This window comes from Penaeus monodon, chromosome 13 (assembly GCF_015228065.2).
Source record: "Penaeus monodon isolate SGIC_2016 chromosome 13, NSTDA_Pmon_1, whole genome shotgun sequence".
Taxonomy (NCBI): Eukaryota; Metazoa; Arthropoda; class Malacostraca; order Decapoda; family Penaeidae; genus Penaeus; species Penaeus monodon.
Window position 1 is genome coordinate 26,940,183 of NC_051398.1, and position 11,813 is coordinate 26,951,995.

The 11,813-nt window shown below is 42.1% G+C and overlaps 1 protein-coding gene across 3 annotated transcripts in view; it reads right to left on the reverse strand.

The window, feature by feature from the left end:
- Positions 1 to 786, reverse strand: part of LOC119580214 (26S proteasome non-ATPase regulatory subunit 4-like) — a 13,603-nt gene extending 12,817 nt beyond the window's left edge. For all 3 annotated transcript variants that reach the window (XM_037928220.1, XM_037928219.1, XM_037928218.1), the window contains exon 1: positions 631 to 786. In XM_037928220.1, the coding sequence (XP_037784148.1) occupies positions 631 to 656 (26 nt within the window). In that variant the 5' untranslated portion in view covers positions 657 to 786. The remainder of the gene's footprint in view (positions 1 to 630) is intronic.
- Positions 787 to 11,813: the final 11,027 nt, after the last annotated feature.

The following is an 11,813-nucleotide window of genomic DNA, read 5'->3' on the forward strand; positions in this document are numbered from 1 at the left end:
GTTTATGGATTTTTATAAATAAAAATATTTTTGATGACTTTTTCATTTATCCTTTTCCCTTTACTCTAGAAAAACATAAATTCTTTATAAAATAATTTATTGAATGCATAAAAAAAATCAGAGGTAAAGGGTTAAAGGTTACTTTGTAGCAGAAATATCAGCAAAACAATGTGCTAGGCCATTTTTTTCTTCCAAATGGGCAGTTCTAACATTCTACTGATTTGTTAGTTATTTCTAAGATCACTCTGACATTAAAAAGCTCATTATCTAAGGGTATTTAGATCTAAGTAATTAAGTTACTAAGTCTTGACAGGCATAATGTAAAACCGAGTTGAAGGCATAACTGAGATGGGATGCAACGGCAAGTATCGTCCAGCACACGTAGTTATCCGCTTCCGAAGCTAATTTCTCGACAAAGCCTCAAAAATGAAAGAATAAAATTCCTGTTCCTCCGTGTGACTTTCCAATTGTGCAGCGTCACGACCTGTCACCCGCACTCAAACCCGTATTTCAATGACTTTACACATCTTTTATTCTCGAGACTATACTCCAACCATGCTAAGAAACCCCCTGCACCTCTACAAAATGTTAAATATATCCTAGATGGGGGGAAACCTGCGTAAAACTCACCATATAATAGTGCTCTCGAGAACCATCTTGACCGCACTGTTTACCACCGAGTCTGCCCGCAGCCGCTCGTTCACATCCGGCGCCGCCACAGAAAACGGGCGCCGGCGGGGACTCAAAGGGACTCGATGGGACGTCGACAAGGCAGGCTCGGCCAACTGAATGTGCTTCCTATATTGCGACATGTATTGATGAGGAAAATCACATTTTCATAATCTGAAGTTTATAATCAATTGATAATATCACGTACTTTACAAGATTCATGCAATAAAGACGGTTTTAGATTTACATGCTGAATAACCTTACGCTTGGTTCCTTTCATTCTCAGTTCTTTAAATTTTGTGCCATAATAGTGATAGGCAATGTTAAGAGCTAAGTAGTTTTATTTGCTTCATTGTACGTCTTTTCACATCGGCATTCTTTGAAGGTAATAACATCATCATTAACAGGAAAGAATATATCATGCCATACTATATATATATATATATATATATATATATATATATATATATATATATATATATATGTATATATATGTATATATATAATATATATATATATATATATATATATATATATAATATGTATATATATGTATATATAATATATATATATATATATATATATATATATATATATATATATATATATATTCTTTCTGAATAAGTGAAAATTTGTTTTTATCCTTTATATAGTCTGTGGAACGCGTGCTATGAAGAGCTCGGCATCCAGATGTCTTCTTTATAGGAGATATTTCGGGAAAAAACTTTTTGAAGTATGTAGCATTTATTACCCCAACTGCTCATTTAAAGATTTCTCCACAGAAGATAGCCTGCGCGGTGTTTTTGCACAAGTCTACTAAAATATCAGTCATATATATTTTATACGTTGATAAGTGGTATATTGTAAAGGCTTTTGAGTTATTCTCGGAAATATATTATAAAACATCATACAAAGAACATTAGGAATATAAGTATTTCAGTCTAAATGGTAAATTCTTACTTAACACTATTTTAGCGCATTTCAATCTAAATGTCTGTTTATTTTTACTCAATACTATTTTAGCGCGTATTTTCCCTTTCGAAATTTCCATGATTTATGGCTACACAGCAAAGGAAAAGAGCACACATCACCACATAAGACTTCAGCGCAACAGGCTTATAAACGGTAGATACTCTTGATCTTAGAATATTTATATATTACGTAACCATTATATGGTTTGGGGTGTAAGCTATTCGAATGCGAGTCTTGATAATGTTGCATCTCCTTGTCTTGCTCGTCTGGACAACTTGTCAGGACAACAGCTCCAAAGTATACATTCCCTATTTTGCCATACCGGTGTCTTTATTTTACACACTGCATCGGTTTTGTAACTCCTCTGACGCATATATAACTTACCTGCAATTGACAAACACAAGAAATACCTTTTGATAACAACAACAAAGGGCTATAAAATTACGTATCAATATCTTATGATTGCCCTCAACTGGCATTGTTTACATGCAATTGCTGTTGTGACGTCATCTCGTCCTGCTCGCCCGGCTGCGATGGGCGAGATGGACAACTTGTCTAGGACACGAAAGTAGGGGTTCTGAACGGTCAGAACTTCTTGTTTTGACCGCAGAATAAAATAGGAGATGGATTTAAGGAAGTAATAAGTTAACTTCAAATCATAAGACAGTTTAATTTTGTATCACGTCATCGTTTATATTTATAAATTAATTGTTACCACAGCCGTCAACATTGATAGTGGTCTGCCTTCTGTAGAGAAGGATCTGCATTACTTTCTATGGGATTGGCTGATCCATCCATAAAGTATGTTTTATTAGCCGGAGGAATGATAATACGATATTCTCATCTGCCTCTGCTCTCAGTCGAAGCGAGGGTGCCGACTCCTTTCCCTTGTCCAGGTCATTACTCGATCAAATTCGATCATTGACTGTGCCCGCGGCGGGGGTGCAACATAACCGGTAATCAACATATAGTGCGTCATACAAAGATGAAAGTAAAAGAATAAGAACTATTTTACCGATATTTAAGAAAATTTAATACATTTTAAATTATATAATTTCTTTAGGTTCCTAAGTTACTATTCTAAGTCAGTCATAAGGCCTCTTCGGCAATGCCAACCCAACTGTTAACGTTAACGAAAGGTCTTTACAGTTCGGCAAGCTGTTAAGGTTTTGCTGCCAGTTCTGTCGAAGTGTCACGTCAGTGTTATGGCTCCACCCATTGTCTGTAATATGCCTGTGCATATTTTTAATTAATGCCTATTTTTAATAAATGCCTATTAGGCTGTCTATCCTTATGAATGAGCATTATAGATTTTCATATAAAAAAAAAAAATATCCAAATATTCAGATGAATGAACAGCATTTATTCACAAAAAGTCTGTACAGATAGTATGGAAGCACAGGAGATGCTATTATTACTGTATCATGATCAATACAGATATGAGAAACATATGCATTTGGTCAGAGTGAATGTTATTGATGCAGTTAATAAAAAATAACGTAAATTTATTAGAAATGGGGCTTATTCTTTTATAGTAATCTCTGTTTAACACTGAAAATAATCAAGTAAGATATCAAGATAAATAGCAAAAAAATATTTTGTAAGTGTGAAATGTTGCCCTAATGTACTAAAAATAGAGAACAATTAATAATCTAGATCGGGGAAAAATTTACATAACTATAGGCCATATTTCCGCCCTCAAAAATTGTTGTGCTACACTTTCCTATGACTCTACCCCTATTTATGGGAGCGGAGTCATACATAAACTCCTGCACCTCGCTTATGAGCCATTCGTGGTCCTGCCCCTGGAACTTCCTCTGAGGTGCAGGACTAGAGCTCCCTCTGTGAGGTGATACAGCCTTTGGGTGGCTGATTCACTGGAGAGGGAGGAAGAAAGGGTTCCAAACAATGATGCCTATCTTGTAGGTGGAAGGACATCCCCTCTGGTCTCTCCCCAGGGGATCACACCTACCCATGTGTTTACCGTGCATGGCATCCCTGTTCATTGTGGAGACAGGAGTCCTGGAGGTTGAGTGCTGCTGTGCATGAGTACACCCTGTGGCTAGCAACACGCCTCTTTGGTCCCTTATTCCAGCAAGACGGGTGGTCTGATCTCGGCCCAGTCAGATCAGTTGGCTGGTCTCCTTTGGGAGGCTAGGGTCAACCAGTCAATGTCGCCATTGGCACTCACACTGGTCCAGTGAGTAGCAGTACAATGGCCATTGGCTGTGTATATCCTCTCACCACCCCTGTGGTTTTAGGCATTAGTTCTAACATACAGCTTCCCCGGGTTGGACTCGGTAGTGGATGGGGGCGTGAGAGGATGAAATAACTGCTCATTACATAACAAATATTCCTCAAAAACCCCCACAAAAAAAGATAATGATGGACCGTGCAAAGCCAGACCATGGCAGTCACTTTGAAGCCATACATGGCTTCTAGTGGCAAGAGAAAATACAAAACACAGGTTGACTCTGTGAGACCTGCTGCTAAAATGGACACAACATCAGCCCAAAACATGTCTGTCCATGAGAGTGTCCAGCAGATGGACTCATGCTGGCTTCTCCAAGCCAGCACCCAAAACAGGGAGACTTCTGAGCAGCCCTCAGACCTCCCTGACCAAGATGGAAGCACAAGCTGAACCAGCTGTAACAGCTGCTGCTCCCACGACTGTAGCCCACAATTTAAGTCAAAGAGGCAGTCCGAAACGACCCAGACAGGAGACAGAGTCTGAGGGATAATCTAGAACCCCTAGGCGTTTCCCACAGTATAAGGTTCCTTCTAAACCTGAAGGCTTCAACAATGCCTACCAATTGGTAAGAGCATTGGAGATGCAGCGAGAAATCCGGCTGTCAATCCAGGTTGCCAGACACCAGGGCATGATTATTATCAAGTTAGATGATAGGAGAGTCAAGATGGTACTACTTGGCTTCTCACTATCATATGATGTGGATCTGATCACATCACACCTACAGGTTGTGGATACTTCCTGAGTGTCAAGTCCTGGTGACCTTGAAAGGAGCCCCAATCACTACCCTTGATCTGGGTAACTGGGGCTCCTTCAACCTAAGAACATATGTGTCAGAGCCACTTCGGTGCTTTAAGTACCAAAAATACGGTCGCCACCAGGCTAGCTGCAAGGCCAAGCCTAAATGTGGTGTCTGTAGCAAGGCACACAAGGAAGGACAAAGGGACACAAGAACTAAATGTCCCAACTGTGCCAAGAGGCATCACGCCTGGAGCCTGGCTTGCTCTGCCAGGAAAGAGGCAGCCCTCAGGCGACAAGAGGTTGCTAAAAAGTGACCAGACTGTGTTCCTGCTCCCCTAGAAACCCATGTCTGGGGACAGAACACATGAGAAAAGAGTTCCCGACCTAAGAGGAGGGAAGCCCCTCCACAGCCGACACCGGATATCTCCAATAAAAAGAAGTTTCCGACAATTTCAAAAATGCAGAAAAAGAACCACAGGAATTAAAGTTCAAAAACCACTACAAAAGCCTCCCCAAGAGACGACAATCTCCTCTTTGAAGAGGAAGATATGACTCTCCTGTTGACTGTTGTAGTCACTGCAGTAGCAACAGCTTTAGGGAGGTCGAGTGAGGAAGTGGAGAAGGCAGTCACAGTCACCATGACGGCAATGACCCAGACTGTTGCAGTCCTGAAAGGGAGGAAGCTGAACAGAGCCAAAGCCAACCCTGGCCACACCCTCACAGGCAGAGCCAGAACAGGCTGAATCTGTGCAGCCAGTGCCAGAGCAAGCTGACCTTACTCAGGTAAATTCAGCAAAAAGAAAAGATACACAGACAAAGCCTGAAGTGAGAAGCCAAACTCACAAAAGTCAGAGCTACCAGTGTACCCATGGTTAGCCTGACAAACTAGATGAAGATCCCTCAACCAGCGAGGACTTCACAATGGAGTTGTCAGCCTCCGACACAACTGACTCTGAAACCGAATATAAAGACGTCTCTGATGTAACTATCACCAAGTAACATCATGACACACAATCTAAACATACAGTGGAACATCTATGGCTTCAACACAAAGAATGCCATCCTCCATGCAACAGTGTGATCAAGGAACATTGACATTATCATGCTCCAGGAGACATTAACAGAGGGGACTGTTCACTTCTCAGGCTATCATGTCTTCATGCTGCCAAGCACAAATGGCAAAAGAGGATTGATCACCCTGGTCAGAGCAACAATCCCTTGCTCTGCAATAGATGATGCACCACATTGTGGAGAGGTTGAATCTCTTGCTGTTGAGATTCACCTGGCTGGGGGCTCCCTCAAGCTCTAGAATGTGTACAGCAAGCCAGGCTGTAGGAGCTTAGACATCAGTCAGGTCTGTGCTACTGCAGCACAAGACCGAGTGATCATAGGGGGAGACTTCAGTGCACACCACCTCATCCTGGCTCCCTGCAGGGCAACAGATGCAGCAGGCCAACACATATAGCCAGCGTGCTTGAGACTTTCCCCAAGTTCGCTCTTGTCAACAGCCAAGAGCCAACACATGTCATAGGAGGAGTCCTAGACCTCACTTTGGCCACTGCGGCTCTGGTGGAGAGAATTAGATGGTGTGTCGATGAGACTGTCACAAGTAACCACTATGGTACTGATACTACCCTCATGGATGCTGGCCCAGCCCAAATGCCACAACCAAATCCAAGATGGAAAACAGACAGGGCCAACTGGCAAGCCTTTCAGGATGCCTTGGCCCACTGTCTCAGAATCAATGAACCCCCACAGAGTGAAAGCGTGCCTGAAGCCAGACTTATCAGTGCCATAAATCAAGCAGCCTCACAGACTATACCTAAAACTCAGCCATGGTCCAGGAGTTGTAAAGACGCCTGGTACTTTAATGATTAGATTAAGGAAGTCAACCAGAGAGTGAAAATGTGTAGAAAACATTTCCTAGGGCAAAGAACCCCTGACAACCTAGCCCTCCTAAGGGAAGCAGTCAGGGATGCCGAGGAAACTGCCATAAAAGTCAGGCAGGAAAAGTGGCTGGAATGGTGTAAGTCCTTTGACCACGGAACCACCCTTACAGAGCTGTGGCAATGGGTTAGGCGCTGAGCCCCGAGGTGCATACACCATGACCCTCAATCAGAGGCAAACAGACTGGTGCAGGAGTGCGAGAACAAGCAGCAACAGTCTGCCAGCTGAATTGAGGGCAAAGCAACAACGCCTACACCAGGCAGACTTGCTCATATCAGAGAAAGGGCAGCCGAACCCGATAACTCAGATGTTATCTTTTCTCTGAGAGAACTAAGACAAACCTACAAAAACATTTCTTGCACAGCCCTCTTACTCCATCATTTCCCACCCAGAACTGGAAAAGGGCTATCATAGTTCCCATCCCATAACCAAAGGAGCCAGGAAAGTACCGTCCCATCTCTCTCCTCAGCTGTCTGGCCAAGACGACCGAGAGAATGGTACTAAACCGACTCCAGTGGAAAATGGGACCTCCCATGAACACTTCCATGGTTTCACAAGGGGCATGAGCACAGCACACAGTATAGCCATGCTAATAAGCACAATCAGCACTTCTGTGGTAGTATTCCGAGTCCTTGAGAAGGCTTTTGAATTAGCAAGTCCTCTTGCTATTCAGGAAACCCTGATCCAGAAGGGAATCAGAAGAAAGCTCTTGGCTTGGATAGGTGACTATTTCAGATACAGAACAGCCAATGTCAGATTCCAAGGTCACCTATCACAGCACATGCCACTTGAAAATGGAAAAAATCAGGGTGGGGTCCTCAGTCCAGCCCCTTTCAACACCCTAATGTTCCACATCCTCAACATACACCTCCCAGTGGGGTGCAAGATCATCCCCTATGCAGATGATCTTGCAATCATATCCACTGGACCCCACTACCTAAGTAAAGCCCAGCACTGTCTGGGCCCTGTATCTGAGGAGTGTTGTAGGACAGGACTAAAGATCTCTGCAGCCAAATCCAAAGCCATGGCTCTGAGACAAAATGTTCAAGGCACAAGTCTGAGAATCCAGGGAATGGACTTAGAATGGGTCCAGGTCTTCCAATACCTTGGGGTAATGATTGACCGGATCCTCTCCTTTAAAAAGGAGGTCCTGTGCTTGGTTGGAGAGGGAGGAAGAAAGGGTTCCAAACAATGATGCCTATCTTGTAGGTGGAAGGACATCCCCTCTGGTCTCTCCCCAGGGGATCACACCTACCCATGTGTTTACCGTGCATGGCATCCCATGCACGGTAAACATGTCCTTAATAATACTATCGTATTATTAAGGACATGGCTAAAAGAAGCGAAAGCGGTTTATCTTTCGTGTGTCAACGCTTTTAATTAACACATTTCATTGTAGTGCACAGGTAACAATAGTCATTATTGTTTTTAATATACCATTTATGCTTTATCTTTGGGTATATTCAGGCTTCCAAAGGTGTTCCATGACGAATGAGTCTGTCTGTCATGAGAGCAATGTCTGGGAGACACATAGGAGCTAGACATAAAGTACTGAGATCATTTTATGTACATGCCATCCATCCCATTGTGGACTATGCTTCTGTCTCCCTGATTGCCCCAAAGCCAAGTCCAAAAGAAGTATTGCAGACAGTTCAAAATGAAGCTGCCAGGATCATTTTGGGTGCTCCAAGGTGGACGAAGGCCCTTAACCTCCTCATGGAGGCAAACCTTCTCCCCTGGAATCACGAATTGATCTAATGGCAGCTCAGTTCCTTACAAAGGTCATCCAAGCTCCCGGGAACACAAACATGAGACTAAAAATGGTCAGACGCCTAGAACAAGACCACGAACTGTTTGTTTATGTAATGTGCATATGCATGTTTTCTTGTCAATTTCCATTTATTCTACATCTATAACCATAATGTGATCTTAAGAAATATCTCTCAATACTTAGGCAATATGGGAAAACATGTGGACATTTCACTTGATCGTCATGCTCTAGCAGCAAAATACTATCTTGAAAATCTACACTACTATCGTATTATTAAGGACATGGCTAAAAGAAGCGAAAGCGGTTTATCTTTCGTGTGCCAACGCTTTTAATTAACACATTTCATTGTAGTGCACAGGTAAGAATAGTCATTATTGTTTTTAATATACCATTTATGCTTTATCTTTGGGTATATTCAGGCTTCCAAAAGTGTTCCATGACGAATGAGTTACGGGAAATATCTCAGACAGATTCATGTTTTGTCCACAGAATGTGTTTGAATGGTCAAAAAGATATTACGGAAATTTATATTATGTTCTACATAACAAATTTACTTCTTGTGTACGTATAATTGAATATGAAGGCGTAAACTCATGTATTGTTCTGGATGTAATTAATATTAATTAATAAGTGACATATTCAAAATATTTAAAGGAGGTGACGTCCGAAACCGATGTCGATAGACGAAGGAAAATGTATGATGGGAGGCGCTAAGGGCTCGTGCATTTTCAACTGATTTCGGTAGTTCTAAATCGTTTTACTTGTAATTTTAAGATGATAACGAAAAACTTGTATATACGGCTATTCCTTAAGGGACCGCCATCTACTTACTCCCATGTAGAAAATACGAATGCGATCTACTGCTTTGGTTAACCTGTGTAAAAATCACTTTTATAATGAAGTTTCATTCATTTGCTACCTGAGTAAATTACTTAATTTTCTTTCAGAATAACCCAAAATTATGAAAAATTTATATTTTACTTTAGTCTCCTACTCCATCGAGTCATTTTTAGAACGTTTTTTTTTTTTTTTTTTTTTTTTTAATCTCTTGGAGGAGTAACTATTGTAGAACATGTGCTATTACCCCGTTTTTCACTTACCATTCTGCAGCGTAAATATTTTTTACTTACAAGTACTCTGATATCTTTGTAATTTAGAGGGAAAAGGGGCAGTGAAGAATGTTTGAAACTAAATATATTCATTTCAAATAATAGAAAAGATAAAGACAAATTTCTTCTTTGTAACAAAATAGAATCACTGAAATTGGTTAAGAATTGAGAAAACTGTAGCCTTGTGAATGTAAAAAAGAAGAAGGAGAGGACTTTAAAGTGTAGTTTGATCTCCCCTTTTCCTTAATGAACTGGAATTGCTTTAATGGAGAGCATAGTAATCGCCCTCAATGGATCAGTAGGGAGATCTCTAAATATCCTCACTAATATCATCCACGTCTAAATATCATCATTAATGGATGAAGTGTATGAGGGTTCAAATCACGAAAAAAGACCCTACAATCTTACTTTTGACATGAAGATGAAAAATTATTGGTTAGTACATAGAAAGATGATGCCAGTGTACTATTGATTCGTTAATCACACACAAATACGCATGCACACACCCCCACACACACACGCACACACACACACACACACACACACACACACACACACACACACACACACACACACACACACACACACACACACACACACACACACACACACACACACACACACACACTCACACACACACACCCACACACACACACACACACACACACACACACACACACACACACTGTACGATGTAGCAGACGGGACCGGTGACCTCACCTCGCTCCCCCCATGCTTCCTCCAGCTGCTTCTATCATTTCCGGCAGCTAGAACGGTCACTACTTATACCGAGGATGACCTATGCCTCAGAGAGTTCGTCGCCAGCGTTCAGCGTGGTAAGGTCGGCCTAGCCCTCCCCCTCCGGGCAGGCTGACCTGACATGTGACCCCGCGTACCACTCTACCTTAGAAATCGTCTCGTGTTCCCGTTCTGTGTGTCAACTCTTATTAATAAAGAGTCACGCCGTTAACAAGTATCACTACCCCTGCAAAGCCACTGTACAAGAGTACGCATAGAGTCTTACAGACTGGTGTCAGGGTGGTCACTGCATCCTTTCGTCTGGCATCACGAACGCAAACCTTCGAAGAAAAACCGCTCGACCGCTTTCCAAGACATGTTTAAGAAAAAAAAACCCACGTAAGTACACGTTTGGGCCTCCCTCCCTTCACCTTTTCTTATTTCTTTTCCCTTCCTTCTCCCATAAATGTGTTAATCCGTCGTTTTTTGTTGGGTAAAAAGTGCTAAATGACAGCAAATGGCACGTTCTCACACTATTCTTTTGACCTCAGATCGCATTGCCATGTTATCGCGGTATGTGGTCAACAAACATGAATATCGTTGTTAGTTAAGTAGTTAATTAATTTTTCTCGTTATTAGAGATTTGTGTTGTTTCAACTGCAACGAATTTAACGCGTTCGTGATTTTATCTTATCACGAATATCATTCTATAGTAGATGATAGTTGGTCATATACTATTTGAGGTTACTGGCGTCTTATCTCTTTGGGGAGTGTTTGTTGTGGGTGTGAGTACCCACAGGTATGGCTGGGTGTTGGTGGTGAAGTCGGAGATCAACAGGGGAACCGGCAGGCTCCCCAGTCGACTAAGGACTGGGCAGTTCTTGTGGTGCTGCTGCTGTTATCTGCTCTGCTAGAGGATCGGGGAATGCTGATCTTGTTTCGGGCTCTGTGGCTTAAGTACACAAGCGCTGTGTAAGCGCACAGGGACAAGGGGAGCCCGCTGTCCAATGGACATGGCTGTGGACCTGATGTGACCCAACCTGGGAAACTACGCTGAACTCCAGGTTGCGGGGTTGTGCTGCTACAATTCCATTTTATCTCGTTCCTCCACTCGCCCTGACCTGACCTCGCTTTCTCTTTTCCCAGTCGGTGGCAACGCAGAAAAGGTCAAGAGATGACTGCTAAGTTTCCCGTAATTTGTTTTTTGTTGTTTTTCAACACCTAGGGGATTAACTGTAGCACTGTTACCTTGCTTATTGGTGACACGTTCTATCGGCGCTAGAACGAAGCTTGTAAAGCAGTTTCATTAAAATTTATTTTGTTGAATATAGCGTAGGATCTTCCTCCATATCATAGTGTGCAGTATTGCCCGATATTGCCCCGGGGTTGCATAAACGCCTAATAGATCTGTGCTCCAATGTTCGAGAAGTAGGTACAGGTAAAACCAAAGTTATTCGTTCGATCGACAACTTTGAGTCGGTGTGACCCACAGTTACATCCGTTAATTAATGTAGGACTAGGGTATAAGCTAGAAAAATGATTTGCTTATTAATCACACCTTTCTCACCCTCTTGAAGTCGCTTGCATGTTTTGGGTAATTCCCAGGTGGTCGTGTGAT